The sequence below is a fragment of the Asterias rubens genome, chromosome 10 (genome assembly GCF_902459465.1).
Source record: "Asterias rubens chromosome 10, eAstRub1.3, whole genome shotgun sequence".
Taxonomy (NCBI): domain Eukaryota; kingdom Metazoa; phylum Echinodermata; class Asteroidea; order Forcipulatida; family Asteriidae; genus Asterias; species Asterias rubens.
Genome location: NC_047071.1, coordinates 5069728 through 5096396, shown reverse-complemented (window position 1 = coordinate 5096396; position 26669 = coordinate 5069728). Strand labels below are relative to the sequence as shown.

Sequence of the window (26669 nt, the reverse complement as noted above, 5' to 3'; positions counted from 1 at the left end):
ATTACTCGTAACCAAGAAAGGTTTTATGATAATATTTTTTTTGAGTAATTACCAATAGTGTCCACTGCCTTTAATAAGGTTATGTATTAAGATATCCAACGAAAAACTGGCTTGATAACTTTTGAAGCTTACTTGGAGTAGAGGCCATTGAGAATGTCACAAAAGTATATTTTTGTATCTCATACATGGTGTTACCACAAATAAAATATTCTGACTGCTAGTTTGTATGATATTGAACAGATATTGATGAATGTCGTATTGCCTTTGGTGCCTGCGGTAATGGAACCTGTGAGAATCGTCCTGGAAGCTTTGTGTGTAACTGCCATGATGGATACGAGACCTCTATGATGATGCAGATGTGTACAGGTGAGTACAACCTCAGTCAACGAGCACCTACATGTAGATAACTATGTTTATCAGCAGTAACTGTGATTTTTTTGTTGATTTGTTTATTTAAGTTCAATTTAATTCAATTCAAAAAAATTTACTCATCCTCAAAAGTCAGTTACATCTGTTGGCCAGCTCCATATAAAAACATTAAGAGTTATTATGGCTAGAAATAGACAATATACAGTACAATGATTTAAAAATACAAAGATTATTTGACAAAATGAGAAAGCAGATAATGTAGAAATGGTTGAAGCCACAGCAATTATATACAAGTGAATACAAATAAAACAAACATTAATTGAATGTACATTATTACGAGCCACGGATTAAGTTTGCCCCAAACAAGGCTTAAATCCACTTTTGGTATGGGGCTACAAGAAGACAAGTTATTTAAAGTAGAAAGAACTTGGGGGGAACTGAAGGTAGGAATTGATATTCCTCTTAAAACAGTCTAGATTGTAGGATGGAGGGAAACATGTACCAGGCAAGGAGTTCCAAAGAGAGAAACTCAGGAGAGTTGAAGGCAGGAATCGATATTCCTCTGAAAACAGTCTAGATTGTAGGTAGGAGGGAAACATGCACCAGGAAACATGCACCATTAGTTGTAATTGTTTTTAACTAATAATCATTTTATTCTTGTATAAGCCAATGGAAACTAAATTTCTGTGTATTTATAATGCAGACAATAAAATATTCTAATTCTAATGTTAGAAGCGCTCTGAGACGCCTTTTGGGTGTATAAAGCGCTATATAAAGACGATTATTATATTATTATTATTATTATTATTATTATTATTATTATTATTATTATTATTATTATTATTATTGTTATTGTTATTGTTATTGTTATTGCTATTGCTATTGCTATTGCTATTGCTATTGCTATTGCCATTGCCATTGCCATTGCCATTGCCATTGCCATTGCCATTGCCATTGCCATTGCCATTGCCATTGCCATTGCCATTGCCATTGCCATTGCCATTGCCATTGCCATTGCCATTGCCATTGCCATTGCCATTGCCATTGCCATTGCCATTGCCATTGCCATTGCCATTGCCATTGCCATTGCCATTGCCATTGCCATTGCCATTGCCATTGCCATTGCCATTGCCATTGCCATTGCCATTGCCATTGCCATTGCCATTGCCATTGCCATTGCCATTGCCATTGCCATTGCCATTGCCATTGCCATTGCCATTGCCATTGCCATTGCCATTGCCATTGCCATTGCCATTGCCATTGCCATTGCCATTACTATTACTATTATTATTATTATTATTATTATTATTATTATTATTATTATTATTATTATTTGATTACTGTTTCAGATATTGATGAGTGTACAAGCATTGCGGGTATCTGCCGAGGTGGTCAGTGCATCAATACGGCCGGCTCCTTCCAGTGTCTCTGCCCACCTGGTCAAGAACTCTCTGACGATGGACGGGCTTGCAAAGGTAAAAACAAGTCTCAACAATGTTGTGGTTTTACAGGGATCATTAATTTATCAATTAACAATCGCTGTGTCAATGATGAATAAGAAGTGCTTGAGGAGTTTGTCAAATACAAGATCTGCAAGGAGTTCTTCAATATTTATCTGTTGTTCATTTGGTGTCTTTGTAACAAAAAGTGTACCGATGATTGTGGTTGTGCACAGTGGCATTTTACCCTGAGGTAAGAGACTATAGTTATGTTCTTCTTCTTTTTTTCATGAAGACTCTATTGGGAAGAGGAGTGGAATTCAAAACTTAATTTGACCATAAAGCTCCTATAAGGCTTCTGATTATTTAGGAAAATGAATTATGCCATCTTTGTTTCTCCTTTTAAATTCTTGTAGATATTGACGAGTGTTCTCGTGGGCATGATGTTTGTTCTAACGGCCACTGTATGAACATGGTGGGTGGTTTCAGGTGCATGTGTAACCCAGGCTTCAGACCGAGTATGAACTTCAAGGCATGTGAAGGTACATATGCATAATGTTTTTCCCTGTTTTTTTTTGTTTTTTTGGCCCTTGAATAAAATTGGAATTTTGTCTTATTAATAAGGCATGAAGATCTACAAGCACCTACGACATGTGTACATGTAGATTAACCTTTGTACTCGTTAAACATATCCTACTTTTGTCCAAACTGATAAGTCGCCCAAATTCCAAAAAATCTACTCATCAATGACAGTAAACAAGTCTCTCGATTTCCTGAAAATCTGTTTTGCAGCAGTAGAATAATAATAGCAAGACAAGTAGATATACCATGGTGTTACTGCAAATCAAAGTTATTTAAACATTATATGTGGGTTTTTTCCCCCAAAGATATGGATGAGTGTCAGATGGAAAATGGTGGCTGTGAACAAACTTGCGTAAATACTCCCGGCAGCTTCAATTGTGTCTGTGATATCGGGTATGGCTTGATGCATGGACAGAGACACTGCAGGGGTAAGCATCATTGGAATGATTTTTGTATTGGTGTTTCTCTTTGGTTTTAAAAGCCCTTAGGACCATGTCACACTTACAGGCAACCAGTTCCAGACAATTTTAAAGAAGAAAAGGCATTCACATTTTAGAGTTCACTTTTTTGTTCAGACATTTTCTGCAACTGCAGTGCATGCTACTTGACAAAAGTGATTCTGGAGCATGCACTGCAGTTGGTTGCATCCAAGTTGCCTGTCCAAAATTGTCTCGTGTGACAAATCTGTTATATGCAATCTTAAGCATTCTGAATTGTTTTATCTTTATGATTTTTGTGTATTTGATCTGTGGTCACCTGCATTATTTTATAAGCAGTATTTGTAAGCGATATTTTCTTACCTGTCTAGATATTGATGAAGTTTTAAGCAGTATTTGTTAGCAATAAATATCTTCTTTACCTGCTTAGATATCGATGAGTGTTCTGAGAGTGTGGACATCTGCGGTGGAGGAGTCTGTGAGAACAGCCCAGGATCCTACAGCTGTACCTGCCTGGAAGGTTTCAGGATATCTCCCGATTACTCCAGCTGCATTGGTAAGAGGGGGAATCCCCCAAACATTGGGGTGTGTCATTGCCAAGCGGTCTAGTTCACTGGACCCCAGCTTTGGTGTTGTCAGCAGCAGAGTGTTGGTTTGAATCCCAGTCATGCAGTTGTGACTTCCAGCAACTACGAGCAAGGCACTTTAACCATAATTGCTATGTCAGTAGTTGGGAAGATATAGCATTGTGTTCTACCAGCCAGGCTCCTAGTGGATGATACTCAAGCCTACATCCTACAGACCGTGAAGGGGTTCACCCTGTTTCAGCCCAAGGAGTAGGTGGCAACATACCCCTGGAAACTAAACCAATCTTTCCGTGTTCTGGTGAACAAATTTGAAAATCTCCCTGATTATTAAAACTTTTTCCTTTTATTTTGAATGTAGTTATTATTATTATTATTATTATTATTATTTATTCGGCCAGTGTCAAAAACAAATACATACAAGTAAAACAAAGGATAATAAGACTTCAAAAAAGGTAACTTAAATACAGGGTAACTAGAGGAGCGGGATTAGACAAAAGGGTACAGGACAGGTACGGGATGTGGAGGAAGGAAGAGGAAGGGACAACAATCCATTCTAAGACGGCCAGGATAAACAAAAGCGTACTACTACACTATGACTCAAAGGTTCTTAATACCTCCTTGATTGTTGAACAAAATCTCAGTGATTACAAGATGCAAATGTTGGCAGCTTTGCAAGTCCCTTCTTAAAAAAAAGTACTTTAAGTAAGATTTGTTTGTGCTTTTCCCAGATATCAATGAGTGCACGATGGCGGAAGACATCTGTGGTGCAGGAACGTGCTTGAACACCCAGGGATCTTACAACTGTCGCTGTGATACTGGCTTCGCTATCCAAGGAGCATTCCTCAGCTGTCTCGGTAAGTCTCCAAATTAAGAGGATTTTTTTTGTTTTACTTTATGAGTTGTGAAATATTTGTATCGGTTAACAGGAGTTTCCCTTTACTGTTTTTTTTTCACTCCAAAGTAGGGCGCGTCAACCAAATTTGTGGGTGGCTTGCAATTTTCTTTTTTACTAGCCATCATTTAATAATGCACAGTTCAAAACGTAGAAGAAGAAAAAAACTGAATGGAAGTTTGCAAACTTGCTTTTTTGGACGCTCTTATTCCTAATTTTTGCCCCTTGTTAATACGTGTTAATCAACAATTATTTGTATAGGGTTTCGATCTGAGAATTGTAAAGAACCTATTTTGAAATAAAAACTTCTTGTTTCAATGATTGGACGATGCACCTTCATGGTTATGGCATTATATAAGATTATTATTAATTAAAAAATTCAATAAGTGAATACAAAAATTGATATTTATCATTCTAAAACTGTGTTTTATAAATAGCTAATAATTTGTTTTTCATGTTTGTTTGTAGATATTGATGAATGTACCATGGGTATACATAACTGTGCAATGAACTCACAGTGTGTTAACAACAGAGGCTCCTTCCGCTGTCAGTGCAATTCTGGATTCTTCCCCAACTTTGACTCCTGTAACGGTAAATACAATCAAACTTTCTCTATATTTCATTTTAAAAATGTTAAGATCAAATGTTTTTTACTCGGCATCACCTTTCTCCTAGTCAACGCATTCCATTCCTTGGTGTGGTGGTTACCAATGTGTGTAAAGCGCATCATTTCCTGGGTCCTGTGAAAAAAAATCAACAGGCAATATCTCTGGTGGGATTCGAACCTACGACCTTTGCCATTCTAGAGCAGGCGTCTTGCCTTTAGACCACCGAGCTAAAGGCAAGACGCGAGAGGCAGTTTAAATTCTATTTTTTTAGCAGCGGGTACCACAATGATGTAAAACAATGTATAAGAGGAGAATCATTTCTTTTTAATGATAACAGTTTGCAAGAATTGTTTTTGATTGAAACGTGCTGTTTTTTGACAGATATTAATGAGTGTGCCATTCAGACTCATCAGTGTGATCGCGACAACGCCGTGTGTATGAACACAGAGGGGTCTTATGAGTGCATCTGCAATGAGGGATTCTCTGGAGATGGACTCAATTGTAACGGTAAGCTACTTAACAGCTCAGATCAATTTGAAAGGTAGGGTTGTAGATTGGTAAACAGCTACCTGAGCGGAATGTTTTCAACAGAAATGGTGATTTTACTTGTTTATAATGCACTTGTTCACCATTTTAATGTAATTTTGATATGTGTACACTTCTGAACTTTTCGTAATTATCGAGTAAAAAATCAGGCCCCTACCTAAAAGTTTTTTGAAAAACTAAAAACACTTCTGCCGTTGAGAGCGGGCGTCAAAGGACAATGCCGCTGACGTCATTTGTGGGAGTTTGCTTTGTTATACATCCACGCTGCAACAAAGCGGCTTGATCTACTTATGACGTTTTGAGAGTGATTACGTAACGGGGCTTTTCGCAAATCTCGCAGAAAAGCTCTGGACAAGGGCATACAAAATGATTGTTTTTTTTACACAATTGAAACCTATTTATAATCATATGACTCGATTTCCTTATTCATCGAAAACATTTTAAGTGGAATTCAGAAAAGTCCACGACTTGACATTTTCGTTCAAGCAGGGCTTTAAATACTCCAAGAAGTGATGATAAAAACTTACTGGTTGAGAAGCACTGCAGCTGTTGATAGTGTAAACTATTTAGAGAAACAATTCCCGTTGAAGTTTAAAAGGTGAATCTGAGAAATAGTTCATGCATGAATCATATCTCAGATATCTGAGGGCTGGTGTCCATTCACAAATGCTGCGGCCATGAGATGCGGTTGGTACCCACTGTCGCCTCACTAAATGTGAATAGATTTGAAGTTCTTGTGACAACTATTTTGAAAGCTATTTTGTCATCAAGTAGACACTGTATTTAGCTTGAATTTTCACATCTCAATTTTCACATCACATCTGGCTTTTAAAATCTTACCTGGACATAATTATACAGTAACAAAAACCATTATATGACTATCATTGAGAAGGGATGGCTAGTAAATCAATCTTAGGTACACAGTTTTTTTCCAGGTTGTTTTCGACAGCTATAAGCAGCATTGTTCACTTTCATGAAGAAAAAAAGGCCACAGACATATTACTTTTAGATTCTAGATTGCCCGGGACCTAGAGGTAGTTTGAATCCTATTTAGTTGTGTATTTTGTTATCCCGTCTAGATGTGGATGAGTGCATGAGGAATCCATTGCTGTGTCCCAACGGTCAATGCCTCAACACACCGGGGTCCTATCAATGTGATTGTGATATGGGTTTCTTACCAACAGAGAATAATGCTGACTGTGAAGGTAAGTTTTACTTTGGTGTTGTTAAGACATAGAAATAGTTGTTTTAATTGTTCTCCTAAAAAGAAGAGATGACAAGTTTGAAAACACTAGTAAAGATCAATAACAAAGTTTAAAGGTTACAAAAAGCAGATATGACATTGCAAATGAAACAATGCACGTGGATTGAAAAATGTTATATATCCACACCCATTCTTACTAAAAAACAAGATAAACCTTTAGAAAATTTGTTGGTGATTGTGGTGGTACAAGAGCCATTCTGACAGAGTTCACATATCTGCTTTAACTCAGGATTTCCCGTAGAACTCACAACTGCTGTAACTGCCCATCTACAGAAAAACCTGTTAGTGTCTTTCTTTTGGTGGCATGGTTGGGTTGTGCTTAAAGCACCTGCCTCTCACCAAGGTGACCCCGGTTCGATTCAAGGCCAGGGTCATATGTGAGTTGAGTTGTGCGTTGGTTCACTGCTGTGCCACGAGGGTTTTCCAGACCTTCCGGTTTTCCTCCCTCAGGAAAAATCAAACACTTTCGATCTTTGGCTGTGCTCCGTGGTCATAATGGGTTGATGTGGCTGGCAGCCAAAGGCGCCCTTGCATGCCTGCTTCTCGAACTTGTTGTAGCCGCGTCCTTCGCAATTCAGCTCTTAGCTGCAAGTAAGGATGAATAGCCCCCCAAACTGATATATATACTCTATTTTTCTTTTGTACTCGCTTCTTCTGTTGTACTGTTTATGTGTGTCATTTAGCCTTCGAGAAAGACAAACAAGAAAGTTTTTTCGTCGTCTGCACTCTGTGAACATTTTTTAATATAATGTTGTTGTGTTTTGATCAACAGACATTGATGAATGTACCATCTCGTTCATCTGTATCTTTGGTACATGCATCAACGTTCCAGGCACATTCCGTTGTGAGTGCAATGACGGCTTCCAGTTAGATGCCGGTGGCGCCAACTGCACAGGTAAATTTTGCAATCAAAATTTCACTTTATTTCACTTTTTATCAGTTCAGTTGAAATTATTATCCATTTGATTAACTTTGTATTCAGGCGTGGTTTGAGAAGAGATACGTGAAAATAAAACTCAGAAAAGGGGTTTAAAGTTGAGTTGTTTATTGAACATACATCAGCAAATTTTCTTTCAATGCTTATTCGAACCCTTTTTATGTTATTTATTAGGAAGGAAGTTACTAATGTAACTTGCATGTGTAAGATATTTTTTGGCAGTAAAATTTACACACACAAATATTTTTGGAATTTCACCCCTGTTGGCCTGTTCTGGCTTGTTTCTCCATAATGGTATTTCTGACAAACGTCTCATTTAGCTTGATCGCATTAAAAATGTTCTTGTTCATAAAGGTATTTAACAGGAAATCTCAAACCAGCGGAACAGTCAAATGTTCATTTTAAACAATTACTGAAATCCTATTTGTGTCTTAAAGACACTGGACACTATTGGTCAAAGACCAGTCTTTTCACTTGGTGTATCTCAACATATGCATAAAATAACAAACCTGTGAAAATTTGAGCTCAATTGGTCGCCAAAGTAGCGAGATAAAAATGAAAGAAAAAAACACCCTTGTCACACAAAGTTGTGTGCTTTCAGATGCTTGATTTTGAGACCGCTAGTTCTAAATCTGAGGTCTCAAAATCAAATTTGCAGAAAATTACTTCTTTCTCAAAAACAATGTCACTTCAGAGGGAGCCGTTTCTCACAATTTTTTATACTATCAACCTCTCCCCATTCCTCGTTACCAATTAAGGTTTTATGCTAATAATTGTTTTGAGTAATTACCAATAGTGTCCACTGCCTTTAATCTTGTTGATCTTTTTTATCTTAAAGACTTGAATGAGTGTGATGAGCCAGAGACGTACTGTGTAAGCGGAACCTGCACCAATAACATCGGTAGCTATACCTGTGAATGTCCAGAGGATTATACTCTTACTCCCGATGGCACCGTCTGTTTAGGTGAGTTCATAAAGACATTCAGACTGTAATCCTGTTTCAGCCCCAGGAGTAGGTGGCGACGTGCCCCTGGTGGAAATTGGTTAAGGTCGATAGCCAAAATCAGTTAAGTGTAGCCCTTACCTTGAAGTGGCTATCTGTATGTTAGGCAATCTCTCAGAAAAAAAACCCCTGAAAATAACTGCAAAATCACTTGACAAAGTCCTGTTTTAGACCAAGCAAACAGACAGATCTTTTTTTAATCCTGACCATCTACCATGCCCAGTGGTGCAGCCATGGGGAGGGGGCGACCTGGCTCAACGTCCCCCTCCCCCGTGCCAAGTGCGCCTTTGCTTTCCCCTAAACTCTTTAGAGACCATTCATTTATGTATAATCATCACAAAACGCCCAGACACTGCAAATATTGTTCATTTCTTGAATACAATTTTTGATGGTAGAATTGGTAGAGTTCCGGCAGGTTAGTCTGGAGGTAGAAGGTTATACTCTGTTCGAGCCAATTTTTTATTTGTTCAACCTAAAGTTTATTTGTAGTGAAATCCAAAATCTATACACTGTTCCAAAAAGAGGTTTTTATTTTAACTCCCAACTTTAACTACATTCTCTTGGCAGATGAGAGGCGAGGTCTGTGTTACGCCAACAGCCCCGACCGTGGTGACTTGGTGGGCTTAACATGCTCTACCATCCTCGGCCGTTCCATCACCCATTATGCTTGCTGCTGTTCACTGGGTACTGGATGGGGGGATCCATGTGAACCCTGCCCAGCCGCTAACACAAGTAAGCTCTTTTTAATGTACTGCTAAATTTTCTGCTCTTAATTGTATATAGTCAAACTGTTTGTACATTTCTGCCAGGCCTTTGTTTTTTGTGATTTTTTATCATATTTCCACTATGTATTTTCTATTGTAAAGCTTTTTAATAATTATTGTAAGATTTTTTTTACGAATGTGCATTATGTCGCAATTCAGCGGTAAGCTGCAATGACAACTTTAAATAAATAAACCATTTGAAAACCATTTATAATCTTTCTCTATTTGTAGGGGTGGGGTCCACAAAACTACAGGGCTTATAGCTCAAAATATTTACTGGAACAATTTTTTTTTTTTTTTTTTTTACCAAAAATGTAATTAAAATGAGAAAAACAGCGATTGATTAAACAGTGATGAGAAATTTCAGACTTTAATCTGAATTCTATTGAAGAAAATTATCCTATTGAAGAAAATCAGCCGAAATTCGTTCCACAATTGTTTCCAATCTATACTTTTTTTTACTTCTGTACTGCTGGAGAAACTGTTCCCAAAAGTCTAAATCCCAGGGGGTTTCATAAGGTGTACATGCAATCAATAGGAGACTTTCCAACGCTAGGCGGCAGCAGACATACCGGGTAAATTTCCATTGTTTACGTAGTTCTGAACATGCGCATAATTCTGAGAACAATGGATTTACCCGGTAAGTCTGCTGCCCTCTATCGTCCCAGAAAGTCTCCCATTCAACACACCTAAAAAAAATGGATCCTAGTTTCAGACTTTTTTGTCAGCAGAGTTCAAGAGAGAAATTTTTTTTTTTTTTTTTTTTTTAAACGAGAGAGTTTGATACAAGATGATGGTCATCCGCAACTTTGATTTGAACAATTTGTTTGGGGGTTTTGCTTTCCAAGAAATAATTTTGATTTTGTTTTTGTTTTATAGCTGAGGAGAAGATGCTGTGTCCTAATGGTCAAGGGTTCGAACCCCTTGTCCCCATCATTCCCAATGAGATCAATGGTAAGGACATTAATCAGTCATTTGGAAACACAGGTGCTGAGGACACTGTTCCTAAAATCTTTATGAAATCTATAACTCCAGCCGTCGATTTCACCAAACTCTTCCTAACTCTTGGGACTTAGGGCGAGGCCCAACCCTGCACTGTAGCATGCAGACCTTTGGATTAATCCTAAACTTGGGATAGGATTAATCCCAGCGTTTTGTGAAATCGGCTGCTGGGGTTACCAAAAGGTGGAAATGCCATAAATGCATCAACCCTCCTATATTTTGGATCCTATTTTCAGATATTTTTGACAGCAACGACTCACCCTGAATGCCCTCTTTTCACTCCACTCATTCCAAGATGGAACTTAAGATGAATCAAATCGATCAGCGTACTTTTTACCGCACAAGGGCGCTTTCACCAAGGACTGCTTGCATCACAATACCAGTTTCATCTCATTTTAACTGCCTGTATGTAGTTGTCTTGCACCAACAGCAAAAAGAGAAAAAAAAAAACGTTTGTTTACTCATTTTTCAATCCACATAGGCCCTTTTGTGGTCAAATTATACGGCAAATTAATGATGTTTATTTCTTATTTAGATATTGATGAGTGCATCCTCTTCCCCTTCCTGTGTGCCGGGGGTCAGTGTGAGAACGTCGTGGGTAGCTACATCTGCATCTGCCCAGTCGGTTACACACTGGATGTAGACTCCAAATCTTGCAGGGGTGAGTACATTTTCCTCTCTGTAAGGTCTTCCCCCGATTATACAAGTTTATGTTCCAACAGGAGTACAGATAAGATTAGATAATAATTTTGTCAGCCAAAGTGTACAAAGTTGCACTCCCAGTGAACAAAGATATTGACAAAATAGGAAGACCTCCTACAAAGGGCTAAATAGCTCAGTTGGTTGAGTGCCTTTGGTTCAAATCCCACTTAAGTCGACTTTTCCTTTTTTCAACCAAATCCTTTCAAACTTACCCCGGGCAGTCAGTTTCTCTTGTGGTTTATTTTTTGATAGAGTTGCAAACCATGACATCGAATATTGTGGTATACCTCGAGCAGTCCCATTGAATAAGTTGATAAAGATATTACTAGTGGCAGCAGTTAGTAAAAGGTGAATTTCGTTAACATATAAAATACTTAATATTATCCTGTGATTGGCACTAATGGGAGACTTTGGAACACTAGGTGGCAGCAGACTTACCCGGTAAACTTCCATTGTTTACGTACATTACCGAGAACAATAAATTTTACTTGGTAAGTCTGCTGCCACCAAGCGTCCCAAAAGTCTCCCATTGGATGTGTGTAATCGTATCAAATAAATAAATAAATAAAATTAGTTGTTGATAAAGTATGATCTTGTTTTTCTACATTTTGCCAGACATCAACGAGTGTGAGCTTAACTTGTACATCTGTGGTCCAGGAACCTGTATGAACACCATTGGGAACTATACCTGTATGTGTCCACCTGGATTCATGCTGATGGATATGTTCAGTGGACGCAACTGCATGGGTGAGTCCAGCGGAGTGGTTGGGTTTTTTATACCATTCCTGATATGTGGCAAAAGGAGCCAGGAGAAACAAACATCATTAAGCTGATTAATTCTTGTTTTTACCCATATACATCGATGTGTGTCTATATGGGTAAAACCCCCAAAATGATATTTCTTATCCTAATGCAAATTTCCATCTATCATTAAAGGCAGTCGACACTATTGGTAATTACTCAAAAATAATTTTTAGCATAAAAACTTTCTTGATTACAAGCAATGGAGAGCTGTGACAGTATAACACATTGTGAGAAACGGCTCCCTCTGAAGTAAAGTAGTTTTTGAGAAAGAAGTAATTTTCCACGAATTTGATTTCAAGACCTCAAGTTTAGAGTTTGAGGTCTCGAAATCAAGCATCTGAAAGCACACAACTTCGTGTGACAAGTGTGGTTTTCTTTCATTATGATCTCGCAACTTTGATGACCGATTGAGTTCAAATTTTCACAGGTTTGTTATTTTATGCATATGTTGAGATACACTAAGTGAGAAGACTGGGCTTTAACAATTACCAATAGTGTCCAGTGTCTTTAAGCTTGTTAACCCGTTAGAGATCATAGTGGCCGTAAGCCAAAATACCCAGAGTAACTATATACAAGATTTGACCAACTTTTGTTCAAACAAGAGGGTCAAAGAAAAGGTGTCGGACCGAACTGACATTTTCCAATATTTCCCATGTAAACATGTAATCTACAATTCTAAAACAAAACCATGTTTTTCTGTTTTATTTTTAATCTTCCTGACATTTTTCCTGAAATTAGCAGTGCAAAAATATTAGCATTGTCGTGCCTTATGATGATGATTATATAGAATAAATGGTCTCCGAAGGGTTATACTTCTTGGGGTATATACTTTCTTTGTTTTTTTAAAGCATGTTTGGCGCAGACATTTCTTATAAACCTGGAATGTTTTTTTTTTTTTTTTCTAGATATGCGTCAGCTACCATGCTACCATGACTTCAATGAAACCACAGAGCCTCAGTGTTCATCCTCATATGGCATGAACCTGACTCAGAAGATGTGCTGCTGCAGTGGTCTATCTGGGGCAGCCTGGGGAGCTCCTTCATGCTCAAAGTGCCCTGATATGTTCTCAGGTTTGTTAGATAAGTTGTCGTCAACCACCGGTTCTTTTTAGAACCAACACTACTTTAAAGAGATTTACACCTTTATAGGTCCGCCTACCGATTTTGGCCCAATTTCATAGTGCTGCTTAACATTAAGCAAATTTGCGTGCTTACTGTAGCAGAAAAATTTGCTTAAGCCTTAGTGTATTTCACAGGTTAGCGGAAAAATTGGGTGGCCATATTGCGTGTTTACCGTGGATTTGCATTGTGACATCATTTATTTTCGTGCGGTAAGCACCGGAAGGTTAGCATGCCTTTTTGTGTGCTTACGGTTAGCAGCGCTATGAAATAGAAATCGCACAGTAAGCACAAAATGGGCCACTAAGCAGCGCTATGAACTTGGGCCCTGGTTAAAGCTTAGAGCTAGATATATTGACTAGAAGGCTAACTCACTATTTACTATGTTTTCTTCTTCAGAGGAATTCCGTATCATGTGTGGTATTGCTCCAGGATTCTTCATCGACCCAAACACTGGACTTCCAAAAGGTGAACAAATTTCCTCTAACAACCATGAGTTTAAAATCTCATCCCTGAAACGGGGAAAGTGGTAAGAAAGAAATATTTGACTGTTATTTCATGCTCTAATAAACCTGTCAATTTTTCTGTAAATTTGTCTTTGTTTCGACCCAAAATCAGTTATTGTTGAGTTATTATTTAGTTATTATTTGATGACTCCACAGATATCAACGAGTGTGAAGTATCTGACTTGTGTCTGAATGGAGCTTGTATTAACCTGGAAGGAACTTTCCGTTGTGACTGTCTACTTGGGTATCGATACGATGCCATGAAATACCAGTGTACTGGTGAGTACAGTTAAGAAATCCAACAATACATCTGTTTTGTTTTAAACTATTTTGTTTTTGCATTTGTACATAGGTCCCATTGGTTTGGTGAGCAATTTGCAACAGCTTTTTTCTATTTTCTTTATTTATTTTAATTACTACACATGAAGTGTATGGGCCAATAATACATTGAATTGGAGCAGGCATGTGATTTCTCAGGGATTTTTCCTGATGGCAAGATTATCTCAAAATCTAGAAAGTGAAGCGGTTGCCACAGGGAGAAAGATGAAGTCCACACTGTGGCCAAACCTGTAGTTAAAAAAAACGGCTCGACTTGTGTAGAAATTACAGTACAAAATGCAAAACTTTTACAGTATCTTGCCTGCCAAGAAAAGCACTTGAATGCTCAGTTTAGGCCAGTCTTCTTGTATGCAAAATCAGGGCCCAGTTTCATAGAGCGCCTTGAGGCCTTGCAAAAGGCGCTATATAAATGCTTTTTTTAATTGTTACTTTTATTTTTCTCTGTAGATATTGATGAATGTGCCGAGGGAATGTCTTACTGTCGCAGTAACGCAATCTGTAGAAACACCATTGGTAGCCATGTATGTGAGTGCAGGGCTGGATACACATTGGCTTCTAACAATGTGGCTTGCATTAGTAAGTAGACAAATTCTCTTTCTTCATTTTTGTTTGATATTTTTACATAGGGATAAACCTGTGGTCATTGTGTTTGTGAAGTTAATTTCAAATCACAGTGTTTTTGACCTTGTGGGGGTTAGGCTTACAGGAGTGCCCTTGTGGTGTCGTTTTAAAACTCTTTTAGGAAAAAAGTCGGTTCAGAGAAAAAAAAAAAAATATTTTAAGGAAATTCAACTATTTGTTTGCTGAAATTGGTCAGGAAAATTTTATTTCAACCATTTTTGTTTCATGACAGATATTAATGAGTGCCGAGAGTCACCCAACATTTGCGGTAGGAACGGCCGCTGCATTGACATCCCAGGGACGTATCGCTGCGATTGTAATATCGGATTTGCAGCATCTTATGACGGAAAGTCTTGTGACGGTAAGTTTGAAAGAATCTTTAGAAATAAGTTCTAGGAAACTTGAGATTTATATGAGATTTTCAGGAGTGTTAAATTTGTGGTCTTCTTCGTAAATCTGTGCTTGGCAGCGCTATCAAGCTGACTCCTCAACTCAACTTTGACTTCTTGTGTTTATTTCAAAGATATTGATGAATGCCAGCAACGTATCGGAAACATCGGAGTTTGTGGCAACGGGACGTGCCGCAACACCTTCGGCTCCTATGAGTGTGAATGCTTCGGGGGGTATGAGCTTGGACAGAACAAAGACTGCATTGGTGAGTAGAGATCACATTCGGGAAAGACTCTGCTAGGATCGAAATGTCAGGCCATTAACTACTTTCTGCATTTATGCCATAGTTCCTTTTGTTTGGTAAGCGGTTTACAACAGCTAATTGTATTTCCTCAATCTTTAAGACGTTGTAACTATAACAATCCTACCATTGTCCCATTCCTCCAGATATCAATGAGTGCATCACCGGAGCTGGACAATGTTTTAATGGTCGCTGTGTCAATATCCCTGGTGGTTTTTACTGTGACTGTTTCACTGGGTTTGAGCCTTCATACAGTGGAGAGATCTGTGATGGTAAGTGAAGACAATTTGATATCAATAATAATAATAATAAATCTCCTAACGATGATCAGAGAAAGCTAGTCGAAATGTCGAGACCAATTAAGAACTCACACCTCGATAGTGAAGTTAATAACGAGAAGTCCCTTTGATAAGCCAAGCGAAAGTAGAAGTCCCAGCCGATTTACTACCTTCTGTCCAGGCAGTAGTTGATAAGTTCTTTTCAGAACTGGGAAGTCTCCCAAATTCCGGAAAACCTACTCCGCAGTAGTATAATATTTAGCAAGACAATTTTTCAAAAGAACTGCCCAGCAATGGAGTTTTTGAGAATGAAGTAATTTCTCACTAAAATTATTGAATCTGAGAAAGACTTCAAGGCCTGAAGCCATTCTCAGGAAATTTGTGCAACGAGGGTGTTTTTCCCTTTCATTATTTTGTTGCCATTTTGATGACCAATTATGCTCAAATATTCACAGTGTTGTAATTTCATGCATATGTTGGTAATGTACACATGTACACCAAGTGATAATTCTGGTCTTTGACAATTACCAAAGATGTGTCCAGTGTCTGAAATAGATCTCTTCAAAAGTTCAACGAGAGATTTATCTGCTCTTATTGTTTTTCTTCTCCAAGATATCAACGAGTGTGCGAAGCAGCCACTCCTGTGCCCAGGAGGTAGATGCCAGAATCTGATTGGATCCTTCCAGTGCGTCTGTAATGACGGCTACTTACTCTCTCCAAATGGTCAAGAATGCTTAGGTGAGTTTTAAAATTGAGTACTAAACCCTCCCCAGGTCACAAAATGGGCTAGAATAGGTGAGTTCAAATTAAATTAGTACAGGCCCTCCTTGTGTCACCAGATGGCAAATAATGCTTAGGCGAGTTTTTAAAATTGAGTACTAAATGGGGCCTGGCCTTTGTCACCAAATGGCTTAGAATAGGTGAGCTTTTAAAATTGAGTGCTAATGTAATGGGGCACTCCCTGTGTCACCCGTGAGCTAGAATGCTTAGACGAGCTTTTAAAATGAAGAACTAAATCACAAAAGTCATACAACGAGTTGTGCAACATTTCCATCTTGCAAATTTCAAAATGTGATTTTTATTATTTTTCCTTTTTCAGATACTGACGAGTGTGCCACTCTATCCAACCCTTGTCTTGATGGTGTGTGTGTGAACACTCTGGGAAGCTTCTACTGCGAGTGCCAACCGGGCTTTCTGCCTACCAGCGATGGACTCACATGTGTCGGTAAGATCACAGAACACAGAGAAACAAATGGTTGTACTGACCTGAGATGTAGAAGCAGTGGTTGATTGAAGGGTGTCCAGGCGTTTGAGTCACCTACAGCCGATTTCACAAAACTTTACGCAACTGCGTAAGTCCACTTGCGCAATGTTTATGGCGCAACTTGCACCATAAACGTTACGCAAGTGGACTTACGCATTACGCAGTTGCATAAAGTTTCATGAATTCGGCCCCTGGTCTGTAGACGCTTCTGATGGCAGTGTTGCTCCTTCCTGCGCTCCTCAGAGGGAGCAAGAGCTGGGTTTACACATTCGGAAGTTGGGTGGGCGTTATGAAAACAAAACTGTCCTCTTTTCAGTACACTAATTTGCAGAACAAAAGTTGCTTTGACAAGAATTGATACCGTATGGTTTCAGCTAAATAAAATTATGCCCTCAGATGTGAGGCTTTATTATCCCTTTGTTGTATTTATCCCACAGGTTATTTTGAAGGGACGGTAGTTGGCAATAGCTTTTTTTTTCTTCATAATGTAATTTTTTTAAGGTTCAAATTTTCAAGCCGTTTTACTCAATATTCTGAGCCCAAACATTTAAAAGAAAGGAAGGAACCATCATGAATCAGTAGTGAATATATTAAGTAGGATTTGAAACTTTGCATGGTGGAAATAAGATATAGAAGAGTTTGCGGTTACACCATGTAATGACTATCTCTAAATAAGTTGGGGTGGTTCTGAGAAGAACCGTTGGATTAACTCGACGTTTCGATCAGTATGCTCTGATCGTTTTCTGGAGATGCTGATGCTGCATGCTGCTTAAGTACTGGGCGGCGGATTAGCTTGGTGATGCATGAAGGCGGGAAATACAGGCGGGAAGTTGAACTCGATGATGCGTGGTGAAACTTGCTGTGGAGCCTTGTGTGTGTGGATATATTGTGAATATATTGTGATTTTTTTCCCCCAGATTCGCGAGAGCTTGTTTGCTTCACCGGTTTTGAGCGAGGTCAGTGCATCGTTCCCTTGGATGGTAACCACACCCTGACGGAGTGCTGCTGCAGTATGGGGTCTGGATGGGGACGACCGTGCAGTCTATGCCCTCTGCCAACCTCAAGTAAATTGAAATTCTTACAATCTCAAATAATGAAATCTAGCCTACACAACATAAAACATAGCGGATGGACTTTAATAAGAATAAGGAGTGATCACTACAGGCTTGGGAGTTAAGGCTAGCCGTGGTCTATGTTGCCATGGGATCTTGGCTTCTGATGCACTCAGGTATTGGCCTTGGTGCCCCTTCAAACTTTCTGCTATGTAGAGCATGTGGATTAGCACCCATTGTAAAAGCTGAGCGCTGTAGATTTTAATAATTCAATACAACACTATGTGGATTGGGTTTTCAGTCCCTACCTGACTGCGTGGGTTTTCCCTGGAATAATTATCTGGGGTTTTACTCCCGCATGTTCCTTCATTGTCTTCTCTCTATTATATGTGAATTTTGGCTAGTGCAGTGACTTGTTTTTTTTGAGAATCCTTAGCTTAACAACCAGCATAAATGAAATTAAATGAAAAATAAAAAAATTAAAAATGTTGTTGAAATTGACCAGGAGTTGTCTTGAATAAATTGTATAATACTCTTGCATCTAATAGCCGAATACCAGCAGTTGTGTAAGAAGGGACCGGGCTACGCCCCCGACATTTTCCCAGACGTCTTCGAAGACATCAACGAGTGCAAACAATTCCCCGATATCTGTGAGAATGGCTACTGTATCAACATGGATGGATCATTCCGCTGTGATTGTGATCAGGGATTCGTCTTAGATTCAACGGGCCACACTTGCATAGGTGAAAAAAATTAACATGTTTTTTTTTTCAATTCAGATTTTTTGTTAGTGTAAGCTTTAGTATTTTGCTTTGTCACACACTTCCAACCCCCAGGCTCACACGCCCATCCGAATAGACTGATCCAGTAGGCTCCGCCCACGACGCATGTGTGGGCAAGAACACGTGGGCCTCTCCAATGCCTTTCTGCACAACTCTGCCGCGCGCACCAAGATACGCGCCTGCATGTCGGACCTTAGTGTCGAACCTTCGCTGCGTTGTGATTGGTCAATACGCAATGGGGCGGAGCTTAATGTATCGATCTATTATACCAATTCCCAACCTAGACACCAGAGTCCACACTGCAGCTGGCTGTCTGGTCTTGACAAATGTATGAGTTTTTTTAATGACCTCCCGACCATCCTCAGCCTCACTGACCCTTCTTGACCATTATATGAAAGTCTTTTTTTTTCCCAATTCCCATTCTCTTTACTTCTGCCTTCTCTTCACCCACTTAGACTCAACATTTTTTTGTTTTACATCTTTACTAAGCCCTTAAAGGCAGTGGACACTATTGCTGTGAAAATTTGTCATCAAAGTTGCGAGATAATAATGAAAGAAAAATAACCCTTGTTACACGAAGTTGTGTGCGTTTAAATGGTTGATTTCGAGACCTCAAGTTCTAAATCTGAGGTCTCAAAATCAAACTCATGGAAAATTACTTCTTTCTTGAAAACTATGGCACTTCAGAGGGAGCCGTTTCTCACAATGTTTTATACCATCAACCTCTCCCCATTACTCGTCACCAAGAAAGGTTTTATGCCAATAATTATTTTGAGTAATCACCAATAGTGTCCACTGCCTTTAACAGTTTTTAATAAAACATTTTGTATATTACAGCCCAAAGAGAGGAGTCTTTATTTGAGCAGTTCTAGTGTGAAAGGACTGGCTGTTGTTGCCCCTGGGGGCAACCCCAAGGAATAGAGTAGTGTGAACAGGGCTTAACATTGACACCTACTTGTGTGTTTTCTCCTTTGAATGTAGATGTGGATGAATGTGAAGACACTCTGAGTGCCTGTGGTCTCAATGCAACCTGCATCAACACGGCCGGATCTTATGAATGTATTTGTGGATCAGGTTATCAACAAAGTAGAGATGGAAAATGTCACGGTAAGCAAATTATTATATTTTTGTATCTCTCATAGTTTATTCATTGAAAAGTAACTTTCTTGAAAAATCAATTTCCTGGAAAAAAAAAACCCTACTAAATTACAATATCTTGAATTGCATCGGTGTTTGTAAAAAACAGTAAATGAAAAACAAGAATGAATGTAAAATGAGGGCCAATTTGTGGTACTTGAATCCCAAGATGTTGGGTGCCTGTAAAATAATCCTTTCCTAAAGAAGTAACAAATTTTGCATAAATACTTAAATATTTACCTGTAAAAAAGTAGAAGATTAAATCATGTTCTGGATCTGAAAATTTAAATATCAAAGTATAGATATCATTATCAATATTGTGCAATTTCCAATCTATACAGAATTGTTGTCTTCTTTTTTTTGGGGGGGGGGGTCAATATAATTGTGGATGATTTAAATTGAATTAAATATAAGCAATTTGTGCACCTAGTGGAAGTTGTTTTTCAGTCTGACATGATATATTGTTTTTTGTTTGTTTCAGATATTGATGAGTGTCGTCGTGATCGAGACTATTGTGCCTTCCGTTGCCAGAACCTTCCTGGGTCCTTCCGCTGCATCTGCCCCCACGGCTTCGTCATCACCGATGATGGTAGACACTGCAGAGGTGAGTCAGGGATGTCTTAATATTGGGTACCTGACGGAGACCGAAGATAATTGGAACAAAAAATGGTCTTCACAGGGGAATTTTAAAGAGAGGAATGTTTCACAAGGATTTTGGTTTACAGAGTCTATGGGAGGATGCTAGTACTACAGTGACAAAGGAAATTATAACAACTTATAACAAATGAAATCTTATTGGGATGCAAGGGCAGGAACCATTATAAAAGCAAAAATAGAGGGAAATGCAAAGTTAATTGGTTGATTTAGACCTCAATTTTAATATTTGAAATATTCAGTTCAACAAAAAAAATCTGATTTTTCTCAATTATAAATCTTGCTCTGCCAGCCGTCTTTGCTGCATTATTATTAAGTGTAATTGTTCTTGTATTTTCTTTTCTGTCAGATTTGGATGAGTGTCAGACGTCTGCCAATAACTGCAGGTACATGTGTAAGAACCTGATTGGTAAATTCATGTGCACCTGCCCAGAAGGTTACTCCGTCATGGGTGGCAACGGAAACATGTGTAAAGGTGTGTAAAAGACTGAAGCCCCGCCCATAAGGGCGTGGCAACCCCCAACTTTATCCCGATGCCTGCAGGGCCCAATTTTTACTACCACACGATTCGGCAAACATTTTAAATTATGCATTCGTTTTTTTTTTATATCATATTTTCTCACAGTTAAGCCCCTTTGTTGAAATTGAGGGTTATAATGATTAATGGTTCATGCATTTGAAATCAATGCTATGTTATTTTTTTTGTACTTCTCTTTGAAAGATAATTTTATTTTGCGTACTTCATACTTCTTAGACTGCTTCCCCATCTTAAAAAGTCTTGGCAAGTGAGTCGTTTGTTTTCATTTAAGAACAACGCGGATGTTTCAACATTTTAGTGTTTTTTATTTTTTTATTTTAAAGCCATTTTAGCCTTTGAGACTCTGCTAGGGTCGAAACATCAGACCATTAACCAATTTTTGCAATTTTAATGTAGGTCCTCTTGGTATGTAAGCAGTTTGCAATCAGCTAATTCTATTCTCTTATTTTTTATTTCATTACAACTAGACATCAATGAGTGTTTGAATAACCCTTGCGCTAATGGACGTTGTGTAAACATGGAAGGAACATACTCGTGTGACTGCAACACCGGCTACATCCCGTCCTTCGATGGCAAACAGTGCAAAGGTAACGTCAGATTTAACAGTCTGTGTCTCAGTTAAAGTCAATTCTATGATTAACACGCATTGGTGAGAGAGTTGTGAATGTATTTTTTTTTTAAATGTATTTTTTTTTTCATTCATTTATTATTGGTTTATTCTTTAAAAACAAAATTCCCATGGCGTCCAGAGGTCGAATTACAGGGGGAAAAAAAAAAAGAGATTAAAAATTAGAAAAAATTACACTATTACAAATTTAAGAGATATTGGTTAAGGAGAGAAAATATTTACAATGTATAAAACAAAATTGTATTAAAAGTTGGGAAACAAGTGATGTCTGTTAACCCTTTAGAGATCATAGCGCCCAGAAATGCCTTGTTCCAAATAGTCCAAAGTGGCAAATATTTTATTTTAATTTTATATAAAATCATTTCTGGGTAAATTGAGGGCGTATTTTACATTTCAAAGATTCAAAGGCATGCTATGTATGGATGTATTTTTTTGACTGTTTTGCGATGGAAGAGCCGACATGACCTACTGGTAGTGTAACACATGCTCTTTCTTTTCTTCATTCTTTTTTGTTTGTTTTTAACTTGGAGCAGATCAGCGCTCTGGTGTGTGTTATGCAACATTGGACGACTCATGCTCAGCACCAGCTAACACTGTACCAGTCACCAAGGATTCCTGCTGTTGCAGTGGAGGTCTGGCTTGGGGATCTCAGTGTGAAGCCTGCCCCAACTTTGCTACACGTATGTATAAAAGAGTAGCCCCCCCCCCCCCCCCCCCCTTTGTTGTAAGTGTCTTTGCTAGAAACTGCGCTAAACAGGAAACTTCAGCTTACAGCCATTATGAAATTGAGCCCTGTTGGCTTGAATGGTTCAACTTTATTGAGTTTGTTGTGAGAAATAAAACAATAATACTGTTTTTGTTTTGATCTTGACAGCGGAATTCAACACCCTCTGCCGAGAGAACCCCAACCCCATCATGGATCCATGTACACAGATCGTTGGTCTGTGCTCCAACGGTCAGTGCATCTCAGCTCAAGGTGGTTTCCTCTGTCAGTGTCACACGGGATATGTTCTTACACCCGATGGATCATTCTGTATTGGTGAGTAAGAAATATTTCTTGTTGAAGAAGAGTATTATGATAAGTGATAACACTAGTTATTGAGGTAGTTGCTTTATGAGCCATTCGCTGTCGTAGCCCCATGTCATTCCTTTTGATGTCATGCTCATTTCCTTTCGAGGTATGCGAGCATTTGAACTACCCTTTTTGGGATCTTATAAAGATTATTGTATTGTATTGTATTGTAGGTTAAACTCTTTTTGTTGGATCAACAAAAATCTCTTTTGGAGTAGTATTGGCTCTGAAAAGAGCTGGTGTAGTCTTGACGTTTCAAACAGTATACTTGGCTCGTCTTCAGGAGAAATGCTCTCTCAAGCTGAAGGTTTTCTCATGCAAAGCTTCAAACACCACTTATCTGCAAAATGCTGTACAAATGCAAATTTATAAACGTTCAAAAAATTGGAAGCCGAAATTGTTTACAACTATGTTTTTTTGTGAGAAAATAGAATTAGCTGTTGCAAAGAACCTATTGTAATAATGCAAGAAATAGTCAATGACCTGACGTTTTGTCTGTGAAATTTTCTTTCATGGTGTGTAGATGAAGACGAGTGCAGCCGAAAGATCAACCCATGCCCGTATGATTGTCAGAATACCATTGGAAGCTACACTTGCGGTTGTGGTGAAGGATTCACCATGGGTTTCGATGGTGTCACCTGCGTTGGTAAGTCTCTACAAACAACTTGGGTTTGGTATCTTGTGAATGGTTTCAGCTCACAGGAACTGGAAGGTGGGGAGAGGTGGGGAAGGAGTTGACAAACAAATTATTACAAAAATGGATGGCAAAGGGTCATTCATTAATTTGATAATGTTCACATTTCTTATACGCATACTTCTCTAGCTCATAAAAGTGTTAAAGATATTATTATACAGGATTGGTAAAAAAATATTTCACACACAAAAAGTGGTTCCAGTATGAACTTCTTAATCAGTAAGCTTTCCGACTAAAATTGACAAATGATGTTTTTATCCTTACTAATCCCGTGTAATATATTTGAACATGAGGGACCCATGCTTTGGAACATGCTTGACGAGCAACTTGAAGCTTCTCAAATATATCTACCTTTCAACATGTGTTTATATCAGTTACATTTTGGGTGGCATGGTTGGCTTGTGTGTAAAGCGCTCGCCTCTCACCAAGGTGACCCTGGTTCGATTCCTGGACGGGGCCATATGTGAGTTGAGTTGCGCTTTGGTTCTCTGCTGTGCCACGAGGGTTTTCCAGAACATCCGGTTTTCCTCCCTCGGGAAAAAACAAACACTTTCGATCTTGGTTGTGCTCCGTGGTGATAATGGGTTGATGTGGCTGTCAGCCATAGGCGCCCTTGCATGCCTGCTTCTCGAACACGTTGTAGCCGCGTCTTTCGCAATTCAGCTCTTAGCTGCGAGTAAGGATGATTAGCCCCCCAAATTATAATTATTATAAATATTTATGAGTGTTCTACCGATGTTTTTGTATTGTTTTAATCATTGTGCAAACCTGACAAAAAATGTGTTCATAGTTGTCATTCAGAGTTCCTTTTGGTGCTTGTGCTTTTCTTGTATTACTGCTTGCTGTTTCCTTCTTTGTGAACATTGAGATCTAATTTGTTTGTTTTCTTTGTGTTCAGACAAGAATGAGTGTGTCCTAGGAACCCACGATTGCCAGTTTGACTGCTATAACACCCGGGGTGGATACGAGTGTAGATGTCCTGATGGTATGGCACCCAAAGACGGCTCCTGTGTCAGTAAGTAGTAGTTTCACTCATTGGATCAATGACCAGTCTCATGGTTCTGCTTACCGCGTATTCTGCGCTTAGCAAGCCCTAAGCATGTAATTCTATTGGCTGTAAGCACATAATTCAATGGGCTGTAAGCACAGAGTTTGCGGGTAAGCAGAGCAATGGAAAATTGGCCCAGGTTAGAGATGGTAAATCTGTTGTCAAAGTTTAGGGCCACACAGTTAAATGAAAGTTGAACGAATAACACATGGACTAGTAACTACTGCATTGGTGACTTGACAACAATTACATCAATAATTCTAGTGTCTGAAGTAAAAACTTGTATTTATTTGGTTTGGCCACCCGATAATATCAGTCTCATTTTATCATTTAGATGTAGACGTGTGCGCAGTCAACCCAGATGTCTGTGGCCCGTATGGTACGTGCCGTACCGTGCCTAACGGTCACACCTGTGAATGCCAGCGTTTTTTCACCTTGGACCCTACCGGCAAAAGATGCGTGGGTAAGTCAAGAAATCTCAATTCCTACCTTAAGCTCCCCCGAGTTATTTTCATCTGTGAATCCGTGTATTCCTCAAGAGAGGCTCTTGATATTTATTCAATTACCAATTTGACAATAAACATTGTTGTCCGTGTATTTTTTGAGGAATTTCTGAATGGCTTTTCTATTCTTCCAAATGTTGTAGAATCTATTCCTGCTCGTATCTTCATGATGAATTTGTTAATGTTCCAAGATTAATCAAACATCTTGAAGAGTTCTATTCTACTTCAGCCCCATCGTGTTCACTGTTTTTAAACATCAGGTTTTGGACTTGTAAGATCAAAACTAATTGCTTACTTGTTTAACAACAAAATTATGTATTTTCTATATACTGTACCAATATCATACATGTCTATCATTCTATCGTACGAAGACCTAAATTGTTGTGTATATTTTCTTTATTTCCACATTTGTTAATGACTTGTGTGTCACTTATTGGATTATTGATTAGTGTGCTTCAGAAAGTGTGATTTTCACAAACTTTGTGATTTAATCTGCATTTAAGAGATAAAGTGCATGTTGTTTAAATTTGTATTTCAACTTACTGCTGCTTGTGTCTTTGAATGTTTACAGCCAAAGTCACATGGCAATTTACTGCATTGTGTGATTACTATCCCATGTTCCCCTCCCATTTCATGTAGTTGTGCCCGTTTTAGTCAATGGAATTGCTCAAGTGTTTACTTGCTTTTCAGTTGTTAATTTTTATATGTGGTTTATTTGAAAATGTTTATATGTTGTTTCTTTTACTGTTATAGGGTCTATTATATCTGTTGCAATCTTGTGCCGTTTGTTAAAATGATGGTTAATAGTAATATTGAACAAATCCAGTGCGCCAGTCTGTCAAGAATGACTTTAAAAGATAACCAAAGGCCGAATTCTTAGCCGAATATATAAATAATAATAATAGTAGAATCTAATTAGACTAGGCCTAAACTTAGATAAATGTTAACAGTGAGGTAATTGAATGATAATGAATTTGTCATAGTTCAGTTAATAGGCCTAGCCCTTCGTGTGAGTTTTGTCCTCGTAGACCTTTTCGCAACTACCATTGCGCAAGCGCAAACTGTTAAATGAGGTGCGTTGTCGGATAGCTATGGATCAAATTTGATCACCAGCTAGACCACAATGCATCTTTAATTCCTAGCTTTACGCGCGCGCACGAGTATTTGCGAAAAGGCCTATGCAAGTTTAGATTTTGCTGATATTTTTTCTTTTCTTTTTTTAGATGTCGATGAGTGCCAAAGTCCGGGTACCAGGTGCCAGTATGGATGTATTAACACGGTTGGTGGTTACCGGTGTAACTGTCCCGATGGCTTCTCTCAGCATTACTACTGGAATCGCTGCGTCGGTAAGTTTGCTTTCTCATGCTCATTCTCATATGACGGGTGCTCAACCAACTGAGCAATCAAAGCCCTAATGTTTGCTGTCTCCTTATTTTTTTCAATAGCTTTGTTCAGGGGTGCCTGGCTGAAGCCGTGCAACCTGTACTGCTGTAAAACTTATGACCCCACTCTACTTTAAAAACAATGTTGATGATATTTTGTTGACGGGGCAGTTGAGAATAAGATTGCGTGTAGTGAATTTCTTTTCCTATTTGTAATTTGAGCTAGGCTTGACTATTTTTTTCTTTTTCTTAACTTTGAATTAGACGACAATGAGTGTAACCAAGGGGCCATCTGTGGCCAGGCATCATGTTACAATACGGAAGGATCATATCGCTGTGGATGTTCAGGAGGTTACAACTTTGATCAACAAAACATGCTGTGTACAGGTAAGCTACTTTTGGGTTTTTTTCAAGAACCAAATATCA

The 26669-nt window shown here is 38.6% G+C and overlaps 1 protein-coding gene across 2 annotated transcripts in view; it reads left to right on the top strand.

The window, feature by feature from the left end:
- Positions 1–26669, top strand: part of LOC117296145 (fibrillin-2-like) — a 73742-nt gene that overhangs the window by 44641 nt on the left and 2432 nt on the right. For both annotated transcript variants that reach the window (XM_033779024.1, XM_033779025.1), the window contains exons 24-60: positions 241–366; positions 1719–1844; positions 2225–2350; positions 2696–2818; positions 3258–3383; positions 4143–4268; positions 4775–4897; positions 5296–5421; positions 6540–6665; positions 7497–7619; positions 8500–8625; positions 9232–9396; positions 10308–10382; positions 10966–11091; positions 11748–11879; positions 12842–13006; positions 13454–13522; positions 13717–13839; positions 14347–14475; positions 14753–14881; positions 15044–15175; positions 15358–15483; positions 16102–16227; positions 16589–16714; positions 17671–17817; positions 18354–18548; positions 19569–19694; positions 20206–20328; positions 20728–20853; positions 21384–21503; positions 22078–22224; positions 22419–22583; positions 23140–23262; positions 24209–24325; positions 24693–24821; positions 26085–26207; positions 26508–26630. In XM_033779024.1, the coding sequence (XP_033634915.1) occupies positions 241–366; positions 1719–1844; positions 2225–2350; positions 2696–2818; positions 3258–3383; positions 4143–4268; positions 4775–4897; positions 5296–5421; positions 6540–6665; positions 7497–7619; positions 8500–8625; positions 9232–9396; positions 10308–10382; positions 10966–11091; positions 11748–11879; positions 12842–13006; positions 13454–13522; positions 13717–13839; positions 14347–14475; positions 14753–14881; positions 15044–15175; positions 15358–15483; positions 16102–16227; positions 16589–16714; positions 17671–17817; positions 18354–18548; positions 19569–19694; positions 20206–20328; positions 20728–20853; positions 21384–21503; positions 22078–22224; positions 22419–22583; positions 23140–23262; positions 24209–24325; positions 24693–24821; positions 26085–26207; positions 26508–26630 (4764 nt within the window). The remainder of the gene's footprint in view (positions 1–240; positions 367–1718; positions 1845–2224; positions 2351–2695; positions 2819–3257; positions 3384–4142; positions 4269–4774; positions 4898–5295; positions 5422–6539; positions 6666–7496; positions 7620–8499; positions 8626–9231; positions 9397–10307; positions 10383–10965; positions 11092–11747; positions 11880–12841; positions 13007–13453; positions 13523–13716; positions 13840–14346; positions 14476–14752; positions 14882–15043; positions 15176–15357; positions 15484–16101; positions 16228–16588; positions 16715–17670; positions 17818–18353; positions 18549–19568; positions 19695–20205; positions 20329–20727; positions 20854–21383; positions 21504–22077; positions 22225–22418; positions 22584–23139; positions 23263–24208; positions 24326–24692; positions 24822–26084; positions 26208–26507; positions 26631–26669) is intronic.